This window comes from Scomber japonicus, chromosome 19 (assembly GCF_027409825.1).
Source record: "Scomber japonicus isolate fScoJap1 chromosome 19, fScoJap1.pri, whole genome shotgun sequence".
NCBI classification, from domain to species: Eukaryota; Metazoa; Chordata; class Actinopteri; order Scombriformes; family Scombridae; genus Scomber; species Scomber japonicus.
Genome location: NC_070596.1, coordinates 29,896,347 through 29,923,245, shown reverse-complemented (window position 1 = coordinate 29,923,245; position 26,899 = coordinate 29,896,347). Strand labels below are relative to the sequence as shown.

Sequence of the window (26,899 nt, the reverse complement as noted above, 5' to 3'; positions counted from 1 at the left end):
AAGGGGGGAGGAAAGAAAGGAGGAAGAAGGAAGGTAGGGGGGAGGAAAGAAGGAGGGAGGGAGGGAGGAAGAAAGGAAAAGAGGAAGGCAAGAAGGACAGAGGAAAGAAGGCAGGAAGGGAGGTAGGATGGAGGATGGAAGGAAGGGAGGTAGGAAAGGAAGGACGGAGGAAAGGAGGAAGGAAGGAAGGAAGGTAGGGGGAGGAAAGAAGGAAGGGAGGTAGGAAGGTAGGGGGGAGGAAAGAAGGGAGGAAGAAGGAAGGAAAGGAGGGAGGGTGCTGGTTATGGTCTGTATATCCTGTCCAGACACAGTAACACAGTAACACATGCACACAGTCTCAGACACTAGAAACCCCTTCCAGAAAGAAGGGAGGAAGGTAGGGGGGAGGAAAGAAGGAAGGTAGGGGGGAGGAAAGAAGAAGGAGGGAGGGAGGGAGGGAGAAAGGAAAAGAGGAAGGCAAGAAGGACAGAGGAAAGAAGGCAGGAAGGGAGGTAGGACGGAGGAAAGAAAAGAAGGAGGGAAGGAAGGACGGAGGAAAGAAGGAAGGGAGGTAGGAAGGTAGGGGGGAGGAAAGAAGGAAAGAAGGGAGGAAGAAGGAAGGAAAGGAGGGAGGGTGCTGGTTATGGTCTGTATATCCTGTCCAGACACAGTAACACACTAACACATGCACACAGTCTCAGACACTAGAAACCCCTTCCAGAAAGAAGGGAGGAAGGAAGGAAGGTAGGGGGGAGGAAAGAAGAAGGAGGGAAGGTAGGGGGGAGGAAAGAAGAAGGAGGGAGGGAGGGAGGGAGAAAGGAAAAGAGGAAGGCAAGAAGGACAGAGGAAAGAAGGCAGGAAGGGAGGTAGGGGGGAGGAAAGAAAGGAAGGAGGGAGGAAGGTAGGGGGGAGGAAAGAAGAAGGAGGGAGGGAGGGAGAGAGAAAGGAAAAGATGAAGGCAAGAAGGACAGAGGAAAGAAGGCAGGAAGGGAGGCTTTCTTCCTCCCTTCCATCCTTCCTTCCTCCTTTCCTTCCATCCTTCCTTCCTTCCTTCCGTCCTTCCCTTCCTTCCCTCTTTCTTCCACCCTTCCAGCCTTCCTTCCAGCCTTTCTTCCTTCCTTCTGTCCTTCCTTCTTCCTCCCTTCCATCCTTCCATCCTCCCTTCCCTCTTTCTTCTTCCCTTCCAGCCTTCCTTCCTTCTTTCTCCCTCCCTTCTATCCTTCCTTCAATCCTCCCTTCCATCCTCCTTTCCTTCCATCCTTCCATCCTCCCTTCCCTCTTTCTTCCTCCCTTCCAGCCTTTCTTCCTTCCTTCCTTCCTTCTGTCCTTCCTTCTTCCTCCCTTCCAGCCTTCCTTCCAGCCTTCCTTCCAGCCTTCCTTCCAGCCTTTCTTCCTTCCTTCCTTCCTTCTGTCCTTCCTTCTTCCTCCCTTCCATCCTTCCATCCTTCCATCCACCCTTCCCTCTTTCTTCCTCCCTTCCAGCCTTCCTTCCTTCTTTCTCCCTCCCTTCTATCCTTCCTTCCATCCACCCTTCCCTCTTTCTTCCTCCCTTCCAGCCTTCCTTCCTTCTTTCTCCCTCCCTTCTATCCTTCCTTCAATCCACCCTTCCCTCTTTCTTCCTCCCTTCTAGCCTTTCTTCCTTCCTTCCTTCCTTCCTTCTGTCCTTCCTTCTTCCTCCCTTCCTTCCTTCAATCCTCCCTTCCATCCTTCCATCTTCCCATCCTCCCTTCCCTCTTTCTTCCTCCCTTCCAGCCTTCCTTCCTTCCTTCCTTCCTTCTTTCTCCCTCCCTTCTATCCTTCCTTCATTCCTTCCTTTGGGCTCCTGACTAACCCTTCCAGAAACCAGTTTGTCTTTATATGCATGTATGTGTGTGTAGTTATATTTCTATTTAAATGCTTTTCTGTTTTCTGAGTGCATGTTAGTCTTCTGTTCCTGTTTGTGGAGCATCTGGATCACAGCTGATGTGACTCGGTTGTTTTTCAGCCCGTAAATTCTTCTTGTTTTTGCCTCTCGGTTGAAGAACACATCAAATTTAGCCTCTCTGCTGCTGCGAGCCTCTTCTCTTCATAAACAAAGCCTGCTTTCAATTTCCCACCTCTCGCTCGTACGCTCGTATTCCCTTCAAAAAAAAAAAGAAGGTTTAGGAAATAAAAAGCACTAACAGTCTGCAGCGAGACACGAGATATTCCTGAACTCTGCTTGTAAAAAAAACCCAAACTCTTTTTTATAAGCTGGACTTTTATCATAATGTGTATTTGTGTTAGGAAGGAAAGGAGTAAGGAGGGAGGAAGGGAGGAAGGAAAGAAAGGAGGGAGGAAGGGAGGAAGGAAAGGAGTAAGGAAGGAAGGAAGGAAAGGAGTATGGAAGGAAGGAAAGGAGTAAGAAGGGAGGAAGGAAGGAAAGGAGGGAGGAAGGGAGGAAGGAAAGGAGTAAGGAAGGAAGGAAGGAAAGGAGTATGGAAGGAAGGAAAGGAGTAAGAAGGGAGGAAGGAAGGAAAGGAGGGAGGATGGAAGGAAGAAAGGAGGAAGGAGGGAGGAAGGGAGGATGGAAGGAAGGAAAGAAAGGAGGAAGGAGGGAGGAAGGGAGGATGGAAGGAAAGGAGTAAGGAAGGAAGGAAGGAAGGAAAGGAGTAAGAAAGAAGGAAGGAAAGGAGGAAGGAGGGAGGAAGGGAGGATGGAAGGAAAGGAGTAAGGAGGGAGGAAGGAAAGGAGTAAGAAGGAAGGAAGGGAGGAAGGAAGGAAAGGAGTAAGGAGGGAGGAAGGAAAGGAGTAAGAAGGAAGGAAGGGAGGAAGGAAAGAAAGGAGGAAGGAGGGAGCAAGGATAGGAGTAAGGAGGGAGGGAGGGAGGAAGGAAGGAGATCAATTTCCCACCTCTCGCTCGTACGCTCGTATTCCCTTCAAAAAAAAAAAAGAAGGTTTAGGAAATAAAAAGCACTAACAGTCTGCAGCGAGACATGAGATATTCCTGAACTCTGCTTGTAAAAAAAACCCAAACTCTTTTTTATAAGCTGGACTTTTATCATAATGTGTATTTGTGTTTGTTTTCTTAGCAGCGCAACACTAACAGAGAGGGAAAGAGGGAAGGAAAGGAGTAAGAAGGAAGGAAAGAAGGAAGGAAAGGAGTAGGGAGGGAGGGAGGGAGGAAGGAAGGAAAGGAGGAAGGAGGAAGGAAAGAAGGAAGGAAAAGAGTAAGGAGGAAGGAAGGAAATGAGTAAGGAAGGAAGTAAAGGAGTAAGAAGGAAGGGAGGAAGGAAGGGGAGGAAGGAGGGAGGAAGGGAGGATGGAAGGAAAGGAGTAAGGAAGGAAGGAAGGAAGGAAGGAAGGAAAGGAGTATGGAAGGAAGGAAGGAAAGGAGTAAGGAGGGAGGGAGGAAGGAAGGAAGGAAGGAAAGGAGTATGGAAGGAAGGAAAGGAGTAAGAAGGAAGGAAGGAAGGGAGTAAGCAGGAAGGAAGGGAGGAAGGAAGGGAGGAAGGAAGGAAAGAAAGGAGGGAGGAAGGGAGGATGGAAGGAAAGGAGTAAGGAAGGAAGGAAGGAAGGAAAGGAGTAAGAAGGAAGGAAGGGAGGAAGGAAAGAAAGGAGGAAGGAGGGAGGAAGGATAGGAGTAAAGAGGGAGGAAGGGAGTAAGGAGGGAGGGAGGGAGGAGATCAATTTCCCACCTCTCGCTCGTACGCTCGTATTCCCTTCAAAAAAAAAAAGAAGGTTTAGGAAATAAAAAGCACTAACAGTCTGCAGCGAGACATGAGATATTCCTGAACTCTGCTTGTAAAAAAAACCCAAACTCTTTTTTATAAGCTGGACTTTTATCATAATGTGTATTTGTGTTTGTTTTCTTAGCAGCGCAACACTAACAGAGATTCCCTGCTTGGTTTCATGTGGTGGGTTTCTTCCCTTCATCTTTAGGAAGGAAAGGAGTAAGGACAAAAAGATGAAGGAAAGGAGGAAGGAAAGGAAGGAAGGAAAGAAAGAAAGGAGTAAGAAGGGAGAGAAGGAGGAAGGAAAGGAAGGAAGGAACGATAGGAGTAAGGAGGAAATGAGAAAGGAATTTAGGAGAGAAGGAAGGAAGGAAGGAAAGAAAGGAGTAAGGAGGGAGGAAGGAGGAGGGGGCAAAAAAAGAGGGAAAGAGGGGAAGAAGGAAGGGAGGAAAGAAGGAACAGTCAAAACAGACGGGGTCAATGTGACCCGGGAGGACGACAGGAAGGTTAAGACATGAACATTGATAATTAATTGATTAGTCAGTCAACAGGAAGTTAATCTGCAGCCATTTATGAAAATCATTTCATCATTTTTAAAGCAAGAATAGTAAAGCATGATTTGGTTGTGTCCTGTTATTAAACTTCATTAAAGAGTTGAAGCTTCTTTTACTGTTTTTTGCAAAATCCTTCACCAGAGAAAAATCATCTTTAATTATACTCCAACATAGTTTCCCCTTAAAGCTGTAAAACCTCTAAACCTCTTAACCTTACATTATTTTTACTTGATGTCTAATTTAAATTTTTTATTTGTATGTTTGCTGTTTTATTGTTTTTTATTTTTCTCTGTAAAGCACTTTGATCTACATCCTTTATATGCAAGGTGCTCTATAAATAAGATTTATTATTATTATTATTATTAAACTTATTTTAATAAGATCCGTCGTGGTGAAGAGAGAGCTCTCGAGTTACCAGTCAATCTTGGTTCCTACCATAGACTGTATAAAAGAAATGGACGTAACATCTGTGACGTCACCCATTGGTTTGTGGACTGCTGCTCGGAAGCCAATAGTTTCTAATCTGGGCAGCGCCATCTTGAACATTTCAGTTGCATGCTGGGAAAAATAAAAACACGGATTCTACTTATATGGGCATGAGGCAGAGCCATGGGCGGAGCGGGGAGGTTGCTATGGTTACGAGGGCTGGATCTCGAGGACATTGGTCAATCAACCTGTCAATCAGGACGTAGCCACGCCCTAATGCATACCCTGCTTTATCGTCACATATAAAATCAGGGAGGCCAAAATGTCCCAAATGAACATCATACTGCATTGAAGAAGGCTTTAAACTAGCGATTGAGACCATAAACACATTTTGAAAACGTTTACTGAGGTTAGAAATCAAGTGAGAAGTTGGTGAATTCTCCATTGACTTGTATAGAGACGGTCGCCCCCTGGTGGCCTTTTGATAGAATGCAGCTCTAAGTTACTTCCTGGTTGGCCTCATTTCAGAGGACAGGAACTCCCCGCCTGGTTCCTACCCTCACCTCTGGTCATGAGCTTTGGGTCGTGATGAAAGAACAAGATGGCGGGTACAAGCGGCCGAAATGAGCTTCCTCCGTAGGCTGGCTGGGCTCTCCCTTAAGCCCAATTTCCACCGGGTCCGTCAGCGGCACGTTACAGCTGCACCGCGGTCACCGGAGCTGATAGGTACCACTATAACCAATGAGAGTGTTTCCACTGGCAACGTCCCAGCAGCGGCTCTCCACGCCGCAGCGCTATCGATAGGTAGCATTTCTATTTTTGATGGAGCCGTTTCCAACTCGTGACAAGCTCAACAGACCAGATCGCACCAGACAGGAAGTCCGACACTGAATCGGCATAATAAAACTTCCGTTTTTCAAAATAAAACAACCCGTGCAGCCTCCCGATCGTATTTCAGCAACAAACATGAATAAACCAGACTATGATTATTATCAAATATGAGGATTTGCTGTTTTTCCTGTTATATTTGTGTAATCTTAAAATCTTTAAATATCAGATAAAACTAAACATTCCCAGACATCCAGTTTATTCTGAGAAAATGGGATTTTTTTTAGTTTTATCTCATTTAATAGAGTTAGTTATTAATTGTGAGTCACACTCAAACTATTGTCTTATACTAGAAAGGACGGTTCTTTCCAGTTCGACGGGAGTTTCCAAATAATATATAAATAGGATTCGAGTTACTCATGTCCACTTTATTCTGAGGAAATGTGACTTTTTTTGTTTTATCTCATTTAACCCTCCTGTTGTGTTCGAGTCAAGGAAGTAAGGGAAGGGAGTAAAGGAAAGAAGGCAGGGAGGAAGGAAGGAAGGAAGGAGAGAGAGAGGAAGGAACGACAGAAGAAAGAAAGGGGGATGGAGGAATGAAGGCAGGGGGGAAAGGAAATAAAGAAGAGAGGAAGGAGGGAAGGACGAAGGAAGGAAGTAAGTAAGGAAGGAAGGAAGGAAGGTAGGGGGAAGAAGGACAGAAGGAAGGAAGAAAGGGGGATGGAGGAAGGAAAGAAGGAAGGGAGGAAAGAGAGAAGAAGGAAAGAAAGAGAGAAGGAGAGAGGAAGGACAGATGGAAGGAAGGAAGGATGGAAGGTAGGGGCAGGAAGGAAAGAAGTAAGAAAGAGGGGGATGGAGGAAGGAAGGAAGGGAGGAAAGGAAATAAGGAAGGGAGGAAGGAAGGACGGAGGAAAGAAGTAAGTAAGGATCCTTCCTTACTTACTTCTTTCCTCCGTCCTTCCTGGTAGGTAGGTAGGAAGGAGGCAGGTAGGAGGGAGGGAGGAAAGAAGGAAAGAAGAAAGGGGGAGGGAGGAAGGAAAGAAGGAAGGGAGGAAAGAAAGAGAGAAGGAGAGAGGAAGGACAGATGGAAGGAAGGAAGGAAGGAAAGAAGGAAAGAAAGAAAGAAGGAACAGGTTTATTTAAAATTCCTTTTTAGTTATTAATTGTTGCACTCAAACTTTCATTTTATCGTCTTATACTAGAAAGGACGGTTAGATGGGAGTTTCCAAAGAACATATAAATAACTGTGGGAAGTGGAGCCCCCCCCCCCCCCCCACTCTAATAATTTCCCGGCGGTCCCTGAGTGAGAGCAGACTGCAGGGATGTGTGTTAATGGCCGGAGCCGATAGGGAGGAGGTCTGAGAAGGTCTGTGAAGTGTCGGAAGTCGTTGGGTGCAACGCCGTTCCTATGGCGACAGCTCCTGTCTGCGCGGCTGTTCAGGAGGAAGGATTAAAGAGACCCTCCCAGACCCCCCCCCCAGCCCCCCCAAGACCCTCCAGACCCTCAGTAACACGGGACAATCATGCCTGTCTCATACTGTTCCTACTAAAAAAGAAAAAGTATTAGTTAGTTTAAAGCAGGGGTGTCAAACATGCGGCCCGTGGGCCAGAACCGGCCCGCCGAGGGGAGCAGTCCGGCCCACTTTCCTTTCTGTGTTCTTTTCCTTCCTTCCTTCTGTCCTTCCTTCCTTTCTTCCTTCTGTCCTTCCTCCCTTTCTTCCTTCTGTACTTCCTTTTTTCTTTCTTTCCTTCAATCTGTCTTTCCTTCTTCCCTCCTTCCTTCTGTCCTTCCTTCTTTCCTTCCATCTGTCCTTCGTACCTTTCTTCCTTCTGTCTTTCCCCCTTTCTTCCTTCCTTCTTCCCTTCCATCTGTCCTTCCTCCCTTTCTTCCATCTGTCCTTCCTTCCTTCTGTCCTTCCTTCCTTTCTTCCATCTGTCCTTCCTCTCTTTCTTCCTTCTATCCTTCCTTCCTTTCTTCCTTCTGTCCTTCCTTCTTCCCTTCCATCTGTCCTTCCTCCCTTTCTTCCTTCTGTCCTTCCTTCCTTTCCTTCCATCTGTCCTTCCTCCCTTTCTTCCTTCTGTCCTTCCTTCCTTCTGTCCTTCCTACCTTTCTTCTTTCTGTTCTTCCTTCCTTCTTTCTTTTCTTCCATCTGTCTTTCCTTCTTCCCTCCTTCCTTTTTGCCTGTCTGTCCTTCCTTCCCTTCTTATTTCCTTCCTTCCTTCCTTCTTTCCCTCCATCTTTTTAATGATCCGGCCCACATGAGATCAAATTGGTCTTGTATGTGGCTCTTGAATGAAAATGAGTTTGACACCTCTGGTTTAAATCCTTTTAAAATGACATCATGTTCTTCTCCTTCAGTAAAAACATCCAGAATATCTGAGTGTTTTTTCATTTTCGAGGTTTTCCTGATGGACGGCAGAAGTCTCCTCCTTCATCAAGTCTATTCTTAGTGTTTGATTCATGGATGTATTATATAAGAGCTGATAAGGCGCCGCCACTCAGCCACTCAGACTATCAGCTGATTTACTTCCCCTGCGGCCCTGAAATCATTTCCACCATAGAGCAGCATTGTGAAAGGGATAGACGTCTGTAAAGCTGTTGACAGGACACCTCGAACTGCAGACAAGCTCAATTATGACTCTTAGCTCCTGATTTACTAAAAGGTCTGCGCGTGTAAAAACATGTAAACTTAACATCACCCACAAAAAAAATGTGCAGCTGATCTACTAGATTAGATTAGATTAGATTAGATTAGCAGCTTTAATGTCTTTATATTGAGGGTCAGACAACAATATAACGACATTTAGATATCACTCCCTTTGAGCCATAACAACATTTAAGACAATTAAAAACAATTTAAGACATAAATAGCTACAACATTAACAATCTATAAGAGCAACAAAGTGCAATATGCAATATAAAAAGGTGCAAACAGTAGCGATTCTCATTGTAACAGTAGGTATGGTACGTTTGGTGACGATAACTGCGTTTATAAATAATAAGTTTGATGGGCAGGTATTAACCAGCTGTTACTATGGAGACGAGGAGACGGAGGCATTGACTAACAGTTTTTTTCTGGTAATGTTTTGTTTACTGTAACTCAATATGTTTGTATAACTTCTTCTACTAGAACCTGTAATTTCATGGGATCATATTTCTGCTTGTCCAAACTCTCCATTAAGACAAACTCCTCATTTAAGTACTCCTGCTTGTGCCTGTTGTTATTTACACTTATTCTTATGGAGCTTTTCCACGATATAGGAAAAGCACCATTAGTAGATCACCTGCAAAACACGCTAACCAAACAATGTAGTACCCTGTATTTGGGATCTTTCCTCAAGCTGAGAAAAGTCGATTTTAAAATCTGTGATGTCATCACAATGTAAAGTCTGTGGGCCGAGTGGGAAACACTACTGAGCATGTGCAGTAGGCTGAATAACACGGAAGCTGAGTAATTCTTATAGGTATCCAGCTACATCCATGGTTTGTGAGATACTGAGATACAAAGAGGTTTATCTGTGCTTTTTGAGGCTTGAATACTGGATCACGATTGGCTCCAATCTGGTTGTGATGTCATAAATCCTGCTCAAAGACCCGCCCCCTAAAAATCAGACTTTAAATACAGCTCAGAGAAACTTTCCTTCTTCAGCAGATGAATGAAAACCAACTGTACAAACATCATTCTGCACAGAGAAGCTTCTTTCTTGTCTATTTTTTTAAACTTATTTTTGAGTGGAAGGAAACTTTACAGCCTCATTCAGGAACATCTGAGACTCACACACACACGAGCGCAGTGTTTAAACATCTCATTTCTTTGTGTAGCTGACGCAGTTAAATCCTCGGAAGACGAAGAAGACGATGAGTCATCCTCAGAGGAAAATAAACTCTCCAACGAATTGTCAACAAGCAACGAAAAGCTCCAACGTAAGCCTCAAATATTTGTCCTTTCTCTCTCTCTCTCTCTCTTTCCTTGCTTCAGTTTGTGGTTCATTGGTTTGTTGAAAGCACGAAGACGAATGATTGTAATCACGATGTTTACCTCGTTAGCGTTGGCGCCTCAGTGGGTAACGCCGGAGAAGATGGAGAAGCGGTCCCTCGTCATTCCTGCCAGCAAGACCATAAAGTTTCGGTGCCAAGCGTCAGGAAACCCCGTCCCCTCCCTGCGCTGGTACAAGAATGGCAAAGAGTTCAGGAAGGATCAGAGGATCGGAGGGTTCAAGGTGAGTGATTGATGAGAGGAGAGAAGAGTTTGGGTCTGTTGGAAACCTCACACTTTCCTACTACTCGTACTAACTCTGATGTCATGTGAAGTATGTAGTGTGTTTAACTGTGTAGTGATTTAGAGTATGTGAGAAGTTCCTGGATGGTTTACTAGATTCTCCAGAAATGCAGAGTATGCATCAAGAGCTGACTACTCACACTCACATTACCCAAGATGCAATGCAACTACTCACACTCACATTACCCAAGATGCAACGCTACTACTCACACTCACATTACCCAAGATGCAACGCTACTTCTGAAAAAAACCCAAAATACAAACGTCACAGATCAGCTACAGCGAGGGTATGTTCGCTTTCTGTTTTCAAAATAAAAGCACCAATTCTATCATTATGGTTTTCTTAATAATAAACGATAACGGGTGTTTTATTTTGTGAAAATGACAGGAAGTGCGTTACTCGCTACGGCTAACTTGAGCGGCTCCGAATTCTCAGGAACAAAACTTTAAACAGGTGTTATTTGGACAGATTACCGTCACATTGTGGATCTAAAGGGCTACTTTACTTTCTTCCTAAAAAGGTTAGAAATGTGGATAAAGTGGTTTATTTACAGAGTTAGAGCTAAAATGAAATCAGCTTCAGCCTGATGATTTCAGCTCGGGTAAGAACCAAATGCATTGTGGGTTATCGTGTAGTTTACTACAGTGTAAATGGTCTGCTTAGTATCTGGTCCTTTAGTGTGTAGGATGGAAGTATGTAGTATGCGGGTCTCACTGGTGGATCTCTGTTGAATCCTTCAGATCAGAGACCACATGTGGACTCTCATCATGGAGTCAGTGGTCCTGTCTGATAAAGGCAACTACACCTGTGTGGTGGAGAATGAATACGGGAGCCTGAAACACACCTATCAGCTGGATGTCGTAGGTAAGAAAAACACAAAAACACATTTAAAACAGTCGTAGCTTTTCTCTTACCTCTGGTTAATCGAAACCTTTCATGTTTCAGAGCACTCTCCTCACAGACCCATCCTGCAGGCGGGTCTGCCGGCCAACCAGACGGCCGTGGTGGGCAGTAATGTGGAGTTCGTGTGTCGAGTGTTTAGCCATCCGCAGCCTCACATCCAGTGGCTCAAACACATCACTGTAAACGGCAGCCGGGTCGGACCGGACGGACACCCGTACGTCCGTGTGCTGAAGGTATTTAACCTGGTAAATAACTGGTTTGTTTCTATAGAAGTTTGAGAATGGAGCGACTGACTGTTTTATTCAGGGCTGCAACCAACGATTATTTTCATTATTGGTTAAGCTGTTGATTAGTTGTCGTTCTCTAAAATGTCAGAAAATGGTGAAATATGTTAATCAGTGTTTCTCAAAGTCCAAAAAGACATCCTGCACCATGACGTCTATCTAAACACCGCCTCAGCCCTTTTTTTTCATTTGGTCGCAAATTAGTGGAGTTAGAGCCATCAGCTGAATGTCTTAGCACAGGCACTAACAGGACCACCAGTGTATCTGGTAAATGACCCCACTAATAATGCCTGGATTGTTATCAAACTTCTACAGTAGTACAAATAGGCTCTTAACTCATAAATCAATGCATTGGAAAGTTTGTAAGTACACCAGGAGTTTGTTAAAATAACAAAAAAATACTCTGCTGCTACTGCTAAAGCTGGAAACATTGTCGAAATCTCGTGCGATCACTGAAATACCGTGTGGTCCCGCAAGATCCCGCACAGCACATCTAGAAAGATCTATACTGCAAAGTGAAACTTGTGTTAATAAGTTGGAATGAAGTTGGCTGAAAAAGTCCAACACAGAATTGGGTGATAATTTATACCTTTATGTTTTATAAACAGTCAAACCAGACCGGGTCAATTTTGGACAAAAGTCGCAGCAAGACAACAGGGGGCGATCGCTGAAATACCGTGTGGTCGTGTGAGATCCCACACAGAGCACATCTAGAGAGATCAAGTCTGCAAAGTGATGAATAGTTTTGAGTCATCTTTTAAGAAAAGAAAACATCAAAAGTCTCTGATTCAGCTTCTTAAATGTGAATATTTCCTGGTTTCTTTTGTCCTGTGTGACAATTAACTGAAGAGTTTTAAGGTGTAGGACTAGAAAGGTTCCTTACTTCATCCTTACACCCTTTTTCCAACATTGACTAGTTATCATTTTGTTGTTTATTTACAGTTTGCTGTCATTTTCTATTTTGTTATATTTCACTGCCTGTATGTTGTATTTTGTTATTTTAACATGCTCAAGTAAATAAACTAAACTAAACATTTGAGGACGACATCATGGACATTTCCCCCCCGCTTTCTGAGATCAAACATTAACTCGGTTAATTGAGAAAATAATCAGAAGAGGAATCCGTTAGCTTAAGCCTTCAACCAAACTGGGAGAAGTTGGACTCAGAGGTTGGTGCTGTATATAAAGTGGCAGCATGTTGAACTCTGCTGTGATTTGTTGACATTTACACGACGTGAAGCGTGTTTCCTCAGTCTCTCTCTGCTCTGCTTTGATTTGTATGTAACGCAGCAGACAGAAACCACATCAGTGATGAGCTGTCATCCTGATGAAAGACGCTCAGACTCTGTGGTTTGTTGTTTCTGGCTCGTCTCCAGCAGCCTCGCACGTATTATTACATTCATCCTCCAAATCAAACCTCGTCTGTTATTCGCTCCTTTCTTCACCGTCGTGAGCCACGTAGTCGAGGTCGAAGACGCCTATGAGCTCATCTGTGTTCACTCAGCCTCCGTCAGGGTTAGACGTGCATTGTTTTAAATCACTGACATGATGATGAGTGATGCATTGTTGTTTGTTTGCATTTGTTTTGTCTATAAAATGTCAAATTATAGAGAAAAAATGTCTGTTATTACATCTTAAAGCTCAAGGTGACGTCTGCAAGTGTCTTGTTTTATCTGACCAACAATCCAGAAATACTCACTTTTACTTCATTGTCATGTATAATATATATATTTAAAACTTTAAACTATAGAGAGTCATTGGGGGATAGGTTTTTGCTTTCTTGACTGCAAATGAAAGTCCATATGAAGTTACCATATACAGTGGGGCAAAAAAGTATTTAGTCAGCCACCAATTGTGCAAGTTCTCCCACTTAAAAAGATGAGAGGCCTTCATCATAGGTATACCTCAACTATGAGAGACAAAATGAGAAAAAAAAAAAAATCCAGAAAATCACAGGTGGAGCAACACGGACTTTCAACTCCCTCCTAAGATTTTCTATGGGGTTGAGATCTGGAGACTGGCTAGGCCACTCTGGGACCTTGAAATGCTTCTTACGATGCCACTCCTTCGTTACCCGGGCGGTGTGTTTGGGATCATTGTCATGCTGAAACACCCAGCCACGTTTCATCTTCAATGCCCTTGCTGATGGGAAGGAGGTTTTCACTCAAAATCTCACGATACATGGCCCCATTCATTCTTTCCTTTACACGGATCAGTCGTCCTGGTCCCTTTGCAGAAAAACAGCCCCAAAGCATGATGTTTCCACCCCCATGCTTCACAGTAGGTATGGTGTTCTTTGGATGCAACTCAGCATTCTTTCTCCTCCAAACACGACAAGTTGAGTTTTTACCAAAAAGTTCTATTTTGGTTTCATCTGACCACCATATGACTTTCTCCCAATCCTCTTCTGGATCATCCAAATGCTCTCTAGCAAACTTCAGACGGGCCTGGACATGTACTGGCTTAAGCAGGGGGACACGTCTGGCACTGCAGGATTTGAGTCCCTGGCGGCGTAGTGTGTTACTGATGGTAGCCTTTGTTACTTTGGTCCCAGCTCTCTGCAGGTCATTCACTAGGTCCCCCCGTGTGGTTCTGGGATTTTTGCTCACTGTTCTTGTGATCATTTTGACCCCACGGGGTGAGATCTTGCGTGGAGCCCCAGATTGAGGCCCCACGTATTGTTCATCTTGCTAACACTTTGTCACTGACCCACAGGCATAAAAACGTAAGAGTAAAGAAATACAGACAAAAGCTAAACAGAAACATAAAAACTGAGGTGTTACAAGGTTTCCAATCAGAATTTTAAAAAAAAGTTGTTTGGGAGACATTAGCCTCACTGCCTCAGGGCTCCTGGAGGTATTAATGCAGCCTCGATTGGATCCCCTCACAATATTTCTCATCTCTGTTTGTCAGACTGCAGGTTTGAACACAACGGATAAAGAAACCGACGTTTTGACTCTGAGGAACGTAACGCTGGAGGATTCAGGAGAGTACACCTGCCTGGCCGGAAACTCTATCGGCTTCTCGTATCACTCCGCCTGGCTCGCTGTGGTCAATGGTGCGTTCAAGATCCTCCGAAACTACAGTTTGTATCAGACATGAATGCCATCTCAGTCTTTTTAATTTCGCACCTGCAAGTTTTGATTTATTTCTATTGCTGTAATGTTATCCTTATCCCACTAATCTGTTATCTGGTAAAATCTTAATCTCTCTTTTGATCTTCCTTTTAATAATCTTAGCTTTCTTTTTTCTTTGATTAATGTAACCCTCACACTGTAGCATGCCTAGATTAAGCTCCCCTGAGGATTTTTGTACTTCTCCATGTATATATGTATGTATATAATCTGGATTATTGTGGGTAAACTAATAAAAATCTCTCTCTCTCTCAGACCCGCCTCCCGCCCCGCTGCCCTCACAGACTTACTTGGAAATCTTCATCTACTGTCTGGGCTTCTTCATCATCATCATCCTCACCGCCACCGCCATCATCTGCAGACTCTGCTGCACTCCGAAGAAGAGCGACTTCCATAGCCAGCTAGCCGTGCAGAAACTAGCCAAAAGCATTCCTCTGAGGAGACAGGTGAGGTGTCTCTTCCCCCCCCTCCTCCACACCTGTCTGAGTATAAAACATAGACTGTATAGAAGAAATGGACGTAACATTCGTGACGTCACCCATTGGTTTGTGGACTGCCATGGGCAGAGCAGGGAGGTTGCTATGGTTACGAGGGCTGGATCTCGAGGACATTGTGCAATCAACCTGTCAATCAGGACGTAGCCACGCCCTAATGCATACCCTGCTTTATCGTCACATATAAAATCAGGGAGGCCAAAATGTCCCAAATGAACATCATACTGCATTGAAGAAGGCTTTAAACTAGCGATTGAGACCATAAACACATTTTGAAAACGTTTACTGAGGTTAGAAATCAAGTGAGAAGTTGGTGAATTCTCCATTGACTTGTATAGAGACGGTCGCCCCCTGGTGGCCTTTTGATAGAATGCAGTTCTAAGTTACTTCCGTGTTGGCCTCATTTCAGAGGACCGGAGCTCCCTGCCTGGTATAAAAACACTCACAGCTGTTCTGCCTTTGTCCACAGGTGTCAGTCGAGTCGTCGTCCTCGCTGCAGTCCAGGATGTGTCTGATGCGTCAGTCTCGTCTCTCCAGTGGCGGCGCCACCATCCTGGCAGGAGTGTCGGAGTACGAGCTGCCCTACGATCCTCTGTGGGAGCTGCCGAGAGACAGGTACACAGCAAACACACCAACATCTAAGTCCAGCTGTTTTTCATGGATACTGACATGATTTATAAGGGAGATCATTTCTTATAAAGCAACATTTATCTCTCATTTGAAAATGTATTCATTAGTTCATGTAGATGTTGGAATATAAAATAAAGATATTTGATGAATAAAGTGGGTTTAATTGGTACTGTGACTCCATTTAAGCCCACATCATGATTTATTTACTAAATATAATTAAAAAAAAATAGATTTCAAAGAATTAAAAACAGCAATATATGTATTCAGTAACATGTTAAATATCATATATTTATTTTCTACTTAAATTACATAATGCTTTATCTACTGTGTGTTTGTCAGGCTGACTTTGGGGAAACCTCTTGGAGAAGGCTGCTTCGGTCAGGTGATGCTTGCCGAGGCCGTCGGCATCGACAAAAACAAACCCACACGCCTCTCCAAGGTAGCCGTGAAGATGCTTAAAGGTGAGACTGAAACATCTTAACGACTTAAATAAAGCTGCAACCAACGATAAACTTCATTATCAATTAGTTTGCCAATAAAATCATTAAATACGTCCATCATGGTTTTCAGAATTGTCTTTGTTCTGTTTGACCAACAGGGAAAAAACTCAAATATTCAGTTTACATTGATGTAAAAGCTACAAAACTCTCTAACAGTTGTTTTTAATATTGATTATGGTGCAGATTATTTTTCCTTTAACTGAATAATGTAAAATGCCAAGGACTATATCCAAAAGTCACTCAACATTAATAGATTATTGAAATAGTTGCTGATAGCTCTTCTCTTGATCGACTTGAGTGATTGATTTATTAATATTTAATTCTTTATCTTTGCCTGTTTGTTGTTCATGTAAAGTTTGTTTTTCTTCGTCTCATTAACTCAATGTTGGGTTAGTGTGTCGACATTTTGAACTTTAATTTGTAAGTGTCATCCTAACTTCCTGTTGTGTTACAGCGGACGCCACAGAGAAGGACCTGTCCGATCTGATCTCTGAGATGGAGATGATGAAGATGATCGGCAAACACAAGAACATCATCAACCTGCTGGGCGCCTGCACGCAGGAAGGTGAGTGTGAGGAGGAGGAGGAGGAGTGACAGCGAGTTTTAATCAGTTTTAATAATTTTTTAACACAAATAAACTGAATAAAATAAAAAGATGTGTGACTGACCGTCTCCCCTGTGTCTCCCAGGTCCTCTGTACGTGGTGGTGGAGTACGCCTCTCAGGGGAATCTGAGGGAGTTCCTCCGCGCTCGCCGACCTGCCGGGTTGGAGTACTGGAGCGGCCCGAGGCAGGTGACTCAGGACAATCTGGAGATCAGAGAGCTTGTGTCTGCTGCGTACCAGGTGTCCAGAGGAATGGCGTACCTGGCCTCCAAGAAGGTCAGTGTTTACATCCAATCTCACTGATGCAGGAAGTTCAGTCTGATGTGTTGGTGGCTCATAGTGATGAACATAAAACCTACAACTTTCTCTATAATCAGTAGGGCTGGGTATCAGTATCATAGACTGTATAAAAGTAATGGTCGTAACATCCGTGACGTCACCCATTGGTTTGTGGACTGCTGCTCGGAAGCCAATAGTTTCTAATCTAGGCAGCGCCATCTTGAAAATTTCAGGTGCATGCTGGGAAAAATAAAAACATGGATTCTACTTATATGGGCATGAGGCGGAGCCGTGGGCGGAGCGGGGAGGTTGCTATGGTTGGGAGGGCTGGATCTCGAGGACATTGGTCAATCAACCTGTCAATCAGGACGTAGCCACGCCCTAATGCATACCCTGTTTTATCGTCACATATAAAATCAGGGAGGCCAAAATGTCCCAAATGAACATCATACTGCATTGAAGAAGGCTTTAAACTAGCGATTGAGACCATAAACACATTTTGAAAACGTTTACTGAGGTTAGAAATCAAGTGAGAAGTTGGTGAATTCTCCATTGACTTGTATAGAGACGGTCGCCCCCTGGTGGACTTTTGACAGAATGCAGTTCTAAGTTACTTCCTGGCCTCATTTCAGAGGACCAGAACTCCCCTGCCTGATCAGTACTCAATACCAAGTAGTATCAAAACTTCTCCCGTTAAACAACACCTGCAATCGATCCTTTTTGCACCCAGAGCTAGAAAATATGACTATTTATATGTAGCTGGTGAACATAGTGGAGCAGTTAGCAGCTAAAGAACCAGATATTTCCCTCAGGAGGAGGAGATGGAGAACAAAAACAGAGCCAAAAGAGAGTGAATATTGGACTTTTATTGAGTTTCAGCTCATTTTTTGCTGTCTATTTGCAACAAACAGACACAGTTAGCTAGAGTTAGTTAATCTGCTGATATTGACACTGATCAGAATTGGATGGAAACAAACATTAATGTACATTTTCTTTAAGACTGTGAATGTGTTGTGAACTCTGTGTTTTCCTCTCTGCTGTTCAGTGTATTCACAGAGATCTGGCGGCGAGGAACGTGCTGGTCACTGAAGATAACGTGATGAAGATAGCCGACTTCGGTCTGGCCCGAGACATCCACCACATCGACTACTACAAGAAGACCACTAATGTGAGACCAGACAGGCTGCGGCAGGATAGAAAAATCAATAACAATATGAGCTGATTTAATATTGTTCTGCTGAGAGTTGGCGGCTGATGTTTTACTCTTCCTGCAGGGTCGACTGCCGGTGAAGTGGATGGCGCCTGAAGCTTTATTCGACCGAATCTACACGCACCAAAGTGACGTGTGAGTCTTTAAAACTTATTGTCTGTATCTTTGTGCAAACAACACACACACACCTCGATACACACATGTGATATTAGCTTTACATGTCAACTTCATGCCTGATTAACTCACTGAATGTCTCAAAAATCACAAAAAACATCTGCAAACATGAAAAACAAGTGCCATCAGATTTATAGAAAGATGATTTTATTGTTATTGCACATAAAAATGCAACAAAACTTTAGCACTCCCATCTCAGCAGCACACATAAAAATAAATATATGTATATATTACAGTCATTAATTAATCCGTAAATTTCTGTAAATCTGTAAAATGCCCAGTGATGGAAGAAGATTCTTTACTGAAGTATCTAAAGCACAATGTAGAATTACTCTATTATAAATATTCAAGATCCCACTTAAGTAAAAGTTCATTAGTATTATCGGCTAAATGTACTGAATTATATGCTATAATAAGTACTTAAAGTATTAAAAGTAAAAGTAATCGTTTTGCAAAATATCAGCCAAGTAAAAAAAGTTCTGTCAGTTAAACTTTGATTCATTTTCTCTAAACTTTTACATCTTCAGTGGAACTTCGAAAGACTCAAAAAACATCTGTAACATGAAAAGAAGCCATGAGCCAAAAAGTTTGTGAACTACTGGTTCACTCTTTAACTTCACCTTTGTATTTTATTTCCTTCATATTTAAAGTTCATATATTACTTCTAATAAAACAGAAATCCTTGTTATTGGATGCCAGCTCAAACCAGTTACTGCCACCTACTGGTTACCTGTCACAACATATCAAACCTGTCTCTGTGTCCTGTTTAATCCCAGTTTGTCTTAAAGCTTGTTTAATCGTGTTTTTATCGCCTCAGAAATATTGAAACAGGAATGTGCTTTTATCTCCTCACATCTGAATTATTTCAACAGACTTTTTTCTCTCACGTTAAAGGATTACAGACTGAGCCTTTAAACCAGAACGATCACACCACATCTGTTTTAGTCTCTTTATACTGGATCCATGTTTGTTTTGGATTGATTTTAAGTTCTAGTTTAAGATCCTCCAGCCTGAAAACTAAAGAGAGAAGCCCCGAAATGAAAAATACTGAAAACCTGGCTCATGGTTTATCTGAACTGCTGATCTCTGCTTTGAGGACTCTGTAAGACCTTCAGGTACACATTCGATGTCTGAGAGTCTTTGTGTTTGTCTCCTGTGTCTCTTGCTGCTGCAGTTGGTCGTTTGGAGTCTTACTTTGGGAAATCTTCACGCTTGGCGGGTCTCCTTACCCCGGAGTCCCTGTGGAGGAGCTGTTCAAGCTGCTAAAGGAGGGACATCGCATGGAAAAACCCTCGGCCTGCACCCAGGAGCTGTGAGTCCTCGTCACAGTCACTAAATCCGGGTTTAAGCTCTGAGTAACGTTTAAGTGTCTCACTACATACCTTGAATATACTGAACTGTAAAAGGCAGAATGATCCGTTTACTGCAGTGTTTTTATATTAAATCTGTTCAAATATGTTAGGATTTGATATTTCTTCTATTTCTCAAAACTATTTTCTTACATTCACAGATGTATTTTTAATTATGTGGTGAACTTTAGAACATACATTAAGAAAAACTGAGTTAAATTTGTTTAGATTATATTAAAGGTATAAAGGAAGAGGCCTGAAGAAGAGATGAACTATCAAATAAGTAAATTATATCACTAAATTAAGACATTTTTAATCAAATATTGCAATTAACAACTATTTTTATTATCCAGTAATGTTGATTTTATTATTTTTTTTGTTTTTCTTGATTAACCTATTAGATATTTGCTTCAGAAAATGGTGAAAAATGTCTTTAAAAAAGGAATCAGTGAATCTAGGCATTTCTTGATGATACCAAAAGTGTATCTAAATGTTTTGCGTCTGTCGACTAATCAATAACTCTGCTGATGGCTGTAGGTTTATTCTGCAGGTTTCTACACAGGATCAGTCTTCTAACAACGTGTTCCTTTATACCACTGTGTGTTTCTTCAGCTACCTGATGATGAGAGACTGCTGGCACGCTGTCCCGTCTCGCAGACCAACTTTCCAACAGCTGGTAGAAGATTTAGACCGCACGCTGTCTCTCATGGCTAACCAGGTAATGAGCTGTTTAGTCAGACTTTTAACCACAGTAGCAGCTTATGTTTGTCTGTCACATCCTGCTGTAGTTCGTATTTTATTGGGAAGTTATTGGCTGTGTTCGAAACTGCATACTACATACTTCTATACTACATACTACATACTTCTATACTACATACTACATACTTCTATACTACATACTTCTATACTACATACTTCTATACTACATACTATATACTTCTATACTACATACTTCTATACTACATACTTCTATACTACATACTACATACTTCTATACTACATACTACATACTTCTATACTACATACTACATACTTCTATACTACATACTTCTATACTACATACTTCTATACTACATACTATATACTTCTATACTACATACTTCTATACTACATACTTCTATACTACATACTACATACTTCTATACTACATACTACATACTTCTATACTACATACTACATACTTCTATACTACATACTACATACTTCTATACTACATACTACATACTTCTATACTACATACTTCTATACTACATACTACATGCTTCTATACTACATACTTCTATACTACATACTACATACTTCTATACTACATACTACATACTTCTATACTACATACTTCATACTACATACTTCTATACTACATACTACATACTTCTATACTACATACTACATACTTCTATACTACATACTACATACTTCTATACTACATACGTCCATACTACATACTTCTATACTACATACTTCTATACTACATACTTCCATACTACATACTTCTATACTACATACCTCTATACTACATACTTCTATACTACATACTTCCATACTACATACTTCTATACTACATACTTCTATACTACATACCTCTATACTACATACTACATACTTCTATACTACATACTACATACTTCTATACTACATACTTCTATACTACATACTACATACTTCTATACTACATACTACATACTTCTATACTACATACTTCTATACTACATACTACATACCTCTATACTACATACTACATACTTCCATCCTACACACTAAAGGACCAGATAGTAAGCAGACCGTTTACACTGTAGTAAACAACACGATAACCCACAATGCATTTGGTTCCTACCCGAGCTGAAATCATCAAGCTGAAGCTGATTTCATTTTAGCTCTAACTCTGTAAATAAACCACTTTATCCACATTTCTAACCTTTTTAGGAAGAAAGTAAAGTAGCCCTTTAGATCCACAATGTGACGCTAATCTGTCCAAATAACACCTGTTTAAAGTCACTTCCTGCCATTTTCACAATAAAACACCTCTTTAAAGTTTTGTTCCTGAGAATTCGGAGCCGCTCAAGTTAGCCGTAGCGAGTAACGCACTTCCTGTCATTTTCACAAAATAAAACACCCGTTGCCTTTTATTATTAAGAAAACCATAACTATAGAATTGGTGCTTTTATTTTGAAAACAGGAAGCGAACATACCCTCACTGTAGCTAACTTGAAACCACAGTTTTTTTCAGAAGTTGCGTTGCATCTTGGGTAATGTGAGTGTGAGTAGTAGCGTTGCATCTTGGGTAATGTGAGTGTGAGTAGTAGCGTTGCATCTTGGGTAATTTGAGTGTGAGTAGTAGCGTTGCATCTTGGGTAATGTGAGTGTGAGTAGTAGCGTTGCATCTTGGGTAATGTGAGTGTGAGTAGTAGCGTTGCATCTTGGGTAATGTGAGTGTGAGTAGTAGCGTTGCATCTTGGGTAATGTGAGTGTGAGTAGTAGCGTTGCATCTTGGGTAATGTGAGTGTGAGTAGTAGCGTTGCATCTTGGGTAATGTGAGTGTGAGTAGTAGCGTTGCATCTTGGGTAATGTGAGTGTGAGTAGTCAGCTCTTGATGCATACTCTGCATTTCTGGAGAATCTAGTAAACCATCCAGGAACTTCTCACATAGATGGTGTCTGTCATGTAAATGTGAAACAGGCACGAAATACACTTCATATTTAAATACTGCAGTTTGAAAGTTGTGCTGAGTGTCACGGAAAAAATTAAGAAGTTTCGTGTCCATGTCCACGAATTTATAGATTAAATTTCGTGACCATTTCACAAACTGTAGCCATACCAAGTTATCAACATTATAAAGGACCAGTCTGTTGGATTTATGGAGCTTTACTGGCATGAATGGAAAATAATATTCATAAGTATGTTTTAATTAGTGTGCGATCAACTTAAATAAGAATAATTGTGTTTTCGTTACCTCATAATGAGCCTCAGACAGAGTGAGTCCAGGTTCCTTTAATGTGTCCAACACACACATAGAAAAACTAATGACTCATTCACATCAGCTGTACTTTGTTTTTAGGGCTTTAACTAATCTTAATAATATTGTATTAATCTGTTATTTTCTTACTCTTACTCATTTTGTTTATAAAGTGGTGAAACATGTCAGATCACTGTTTCCCAACCAACAGTCCAACAACCCAAATAATCAAACTTTTCCCAGTTTGTTCAGTTTGGTTTAAACTAACTGATAATTATTGATTCATTTTCAGATTATTTTCTCAATATATCGATTTGTTTGGACTTAAAAAATGTCTGAAAATGGAGAAAAATGTTGATTAATGTTCCCCAAAGACCAAAAAATTACCTCAGATGTCTTAGAAACCAGAAAATATTCACATTTAAGATGCTGAAACCTAAAAAAAAAAGATTGATTAATTAATTATAAGAAATAGTCTGGAGCTAACACAGTACTGTAGTCATTAAAACTGTTTATTTTCTCTCTTCCTTTAATATGTCCAACACATACAGCAAAACTAATGACCCATTCCCATCAGCTGTACTTTGTTTTTAGGGCTTTAACTAATCTTAATAATATTGTATTAATCTCAAGTGATGAAACATGTCAGATCACTATTTCCCAACCAACAGTCCAACAACCCCAATAATCAAACTTAAACTGACGGTTATTGATTCATTTTCGGATTATTTTCTCAATATATCGATTTGTTTGGATTTAAAAAATGTCTGAAAATGGAGAAAAATGTTGATCAATGTTCCCCAAAGACCAAAAAAACCTCCTCAGATGTCTTAGAAACCAGAAAATATTCACATTTGAGATGCTGGAAGCTAAAAAGAAATGACTCAAAATGATTGATTAATTATAAAAATAGTCTGTTTTTAATTTAATAGTTAGCAGCTAATCAATTAATCGACTTATCATTGCAGCTCTGGAGCTAACACAGTACTGCAGTCAATAAAAACTGTTTATTTTCTCTTCTATATTAATTTTCTTCATGATTTTCTTCTGTTACATTGACTAACGAGAGGTTGTGATAGATTAGGTGTCTGAAACTAGATGTTGCTGCTTCTCTTGGCCAGATGTTTAATCTCAGTGAGGCTTTTTCCAGGTAAAATAAATATGAAATAAATGAAATACATCTGGAATAACAGAGCGAACAGTCTCTTCAGTATTTCTGGAGAAACTCAGGGTTGAAAGTTCCTGTGTGAATTTTTGCTTTTTGTAACGACCACTGGAGTAAAATATGTCGAAATAAAATATATCTGCACATGAATGATAATAACTCTCTCTTCCTCCTCAGGAGTACCTGGACCTGGCCGTTCCTCTGGTCCAATATTCTCCCGTCGGCTCGTTGGCCTCTACAACATACTCCACATAATCGCAGTGGGACGTTTTTTCCTTCCTGGATCACCTTCATCCCTCCGTTTCCTCTGCAGTAGCGGCAGCGGCGGTCCCAGACGACGACGAGGAGGAGGAGAAGCTCAAGACAAGCTGCTTCACCGTCGTCCATCACAGCAGCCTGATGTGAGGAACAGCTGGACTCAGACTCCCCAGCTCGGCCTCAGGAAGCAGCTCATTCATAAAGAGACGGGTGTAAAAAAAAAAAAAGAAAGAAAGAAAAAGACTGAGTTCACCCGCAGCGACGGACTGCGAGAGCCGAGCGCTGCAGCCGTCGTTAGCGCTTTGGTTTGTTAATAATAATAATAATAATAATAAATAATAAAATAATGTTCTCAGTGTGAATATTGTACATAATAGTTTGTGTTATATGGAAGATCAAACTGGAAAAGAGATAAAAAGAGGACTGGACTTTTTCTTTTTTTTAAAAATAATGTTTGAATAGATTATTTGTGTATTCATTCATTTATTTCTCAGTTTATATTGTGTATTTGTATTTTTTATTTTTTTTGGATCCTCAGTTTATATAAAGCTGCCAAAGATCATGTCAGTGTTGCACTTATCCTCCAGCAGAACATGCTTCTAGTTGAATGTGTATACTGTAATAATAATAACTGATTAACAGTATTAAAATCCTTCTTAAATTTGTAAACTGGATTTATTTCATGATTAAATGTGTTACTGTATGTATCATCGACCTTAAACCAAACAGTCAAGAGCTCGAATCAACATTAAAGCAGACAGGAGACACAGAATGAATAAATATTAACATTTCTCAATATTTTTAGGAGTTAAATGCTCAGAATACGCTTTTTTTTAATCTTTTATTTTTTAAATATTTTATTGACAATAAAAATTCAGTACAAAAGCAGTTATTAATGTACATTACAAAGCAATGAACAGCAGCCAGGGGCGTTATTCAAATAAATACAGTAAATAAAGAGCACAAATTATATGTTTTGACAGCTTTCTTATTATTTGAGTCACAGATGCTCTGGATGCTCTGGATGCTCTTCCCCGGGGTCTCCCGGTAGGAGACCCCGGGGAAGACCCAGGACACGCTGGAGAGACTATGTCTCTCAGCTGGCCTGGGAACGCCTCGGGGTCCCCCTGGAAGAGCTGGACGAAGTGGCTGGGGAGAGGGAAGTCTGGGCTTCCCTGCTTAGGCTGCTGCCCCCGCGACCCGACCCCGGATAAGCGGCAAGAAGATGGATGGATGGATGGACGGATGCTCTGGATGTATTGTTCAGTTTCCCTTTGAAATGCCAAAAAACAGCTTTGAGTCACTACATTTAGCTTTGTGTGTATGATATTTCCCTAGTATTATTATTATTAGATTTATGACATACAATTCTTTCTGTTTTTTACTTTTGACATCATGGACGGTTAAGCTTATGGAAAGTTAAACTGATCGCTTAGCGTCATACGTCATACACCGACCGTTGGAAACCTCAGACTATTGGCTAAAAGGTTATCAACTTCATTTCACCGAATAATTCCATTGGCTGGAACAGCTGTCAATCAAAGCCACGTTGACGTTTTCCTCGGTCACAAGTCCTCATTGGCTTTGGAGGCACGTGCTTCCTAATCCTAAACACCGATTGGCTTGTGTGTGGTGTCCAGAAGCAGGAGAGACTAACGGTCGTAAACATCTAGGTCACGTGTACTCTGAGATGGACGTGCAGGTCAGGAAATGACGTAAACGGACCGTATTTGGTTTGTTCCGTGTGTGTTACGTTACGTGTTGGACTAAATACATGTTGACATATTGAGGAAAGTATTTCTATTAGAAGGAAACGGATTTCATATTTCACCAGAATGGATACTTGGCGAGCTGTACAGAAAGTCCTGAGTCATAAGATGATCGTTGTGGATAAAGGGAAGACTTTGAAGGTATGTAGCATTATAGCTGTTAGCTTACTTTAGCTGAGTGGCTAGCCGAGCTAACCGCTAATACTATTACGGCTGTGAGCAACCATATAATTCGAGAGTGGTCTTGAATGAATCAGGAGAATCTAAGCTTTCTAACAATGTACGGGATGAGTATATATGTTTAAAGGTTGGTGTTTAAAACATTCAGAAGGACTTGTGGCTACCTCCCAACTTCCGGTCCGTCCCGTAGGCGGAACAGCGTCATATTGAGTTGTGTTTTTATCAGACTGAACAGTAAACCAAAGGACAGGTTGTGTTGTGTGGTTGTGCTACATCAGAGGAGAACTGTAAGACTTCTTATTTTCTTTAATAATCATGATAATAGTGATTGATTGGGGTGATACCTAACTACTTTAATAATCAATTCATCATTTTGAGTCTTAGAAAGTAAAGATTTTCTGATTCAAGCTTTTAAATGTGAATATTTGAGTTATATATGACAGTAAAATGAACATATTTGAGATATTTGAGGACATCATTTTGGACTTTTTTTCTTTTTTAAAATCATTTTCTGACATTTTAAAGACCAAACAACTGATCGATTTAACATATTAATTGATAATGAAAACAATTGTAAGTTGTAACCCTATAATGTGAACATAACTGAACTCCAACTTAATTAAACTTCAACTTCACTGGATAAAATAGCATAAAATAGTAAGGCAAGGCAAGGCAAGGCAGTTTTATTTATATAGCACATTTCATACACAATGGCAACTCAACGTGCTTCATATAAAACAGAAACATTAAAACATACAATTAACCCCCCCACACACACCCCATAATAAAAACAAAGTACAGAAAAATAGAAAGACATAAATAAAATGCTAGAATGCTAGTAGATAAATATGCATATTAATATTTCCTGAAGCCCAAGCGAACATACTAAAACAGTCAAAAACACAAAGATGTTGAGTTTACTGGAAAACCAGCAAATATTCACATCTGAGAAGCTGCTCTGAGATCAATTTTGACATTTTATACCATTAAAAAATGATTTAGCCGTCTTTTATTCCTCTGTGACAGTAAACTGAATATCTTTTGGGAAACTCTGATGGACATTTTTCACCATTTTTTTGACATTTTATGGACCAAATAATTGATTAATTGAGGAAATGTTAATGGATAAAGCAGCTGTAGTTGAAATCAAGTGTCCAGAAAATGAATGTAAGTTAATGTAAAGTCCTGAGAAGTGATGGAAACATGTACGTGTGTGTGTGTGTGTGTGTGTGACCTTGCAGAGGAAGTCGCAG

The 26,899-nt window shown here is 41.2% G+C and overlaps 1 protein-coding gene across 1 annotated transcript in view; it reads left to right on the top strand.

The window, feature by feature from the left end:
* LOC128380116 (fibroblast growth factor receptor 1-A-like) overlaps nucleotides 1-23,715 on the top strand; it is an 86,188-nt gene extending 62,473 nt beyond the window's left edge. The window contains exons 13-26 of the mRNA XM_053339814.1: nucleotides 9,528-9,700; nucleotides 10,501-10,624; nucleotides 10,706-10,896; nucleotides 13,861-14,005; nucleotides 14,337-14,527; nucleotides 15,045-15,190; nucleotides 15,545-15,666; nucleotides 16,160-16,270; nucleotides 16,395-16,585; nucleotides 17,634-17,756; nucleotides 17,863-17,933; nucleotides 19,147-19,284; nucleotides 19,934-20,039; nucleotides 23,617-23,715. Coding sequence (XP_053195789.1) covers nucleotides 9,528-9,700; nucleotides 10,501-10,624; nucleotides 10,706-10,896; nucleotides 13,861-14,005; nucleotides 14,337-14,527; nucleotides 15,045-15,190; nucleotides 15,545-15,666; nucleotides 16,160-16,270; nucleotides 16,395-16,585; nucleotides 17,634-17,756; nucleotides 17,863-17,933; nucleotides 19,147-19,284; nucleotides 19,934-20,039; nucleotides 23,617-23,694 — 1,910 coding nt within the window. The 3' untranslated portion in view covers nucleotides 23,695-23,715. The remainder of the gene's footprint in view (nucleotides 1-9,527; nucleotides 9,701-10,500; nucleotides 10,625-10,705; nucleotides 10,897-13,860; nucleotides 14,006-14,336; nucleotides 14,528-15,044; nucleotides 15,191-15,544; nucleotides 15,667-16,159; nucleotides 16,271-16,394; nucleotides 16,586-17,633; nucleotides 17,757-17,862; nucleotides 17,934-19,146; nucleotides 19,285-19,933; nucleotides 20,040-23,616) is intronic.
* Nucleotides 23,716-26,899: the final 3,184 nt, after the last annotated feature.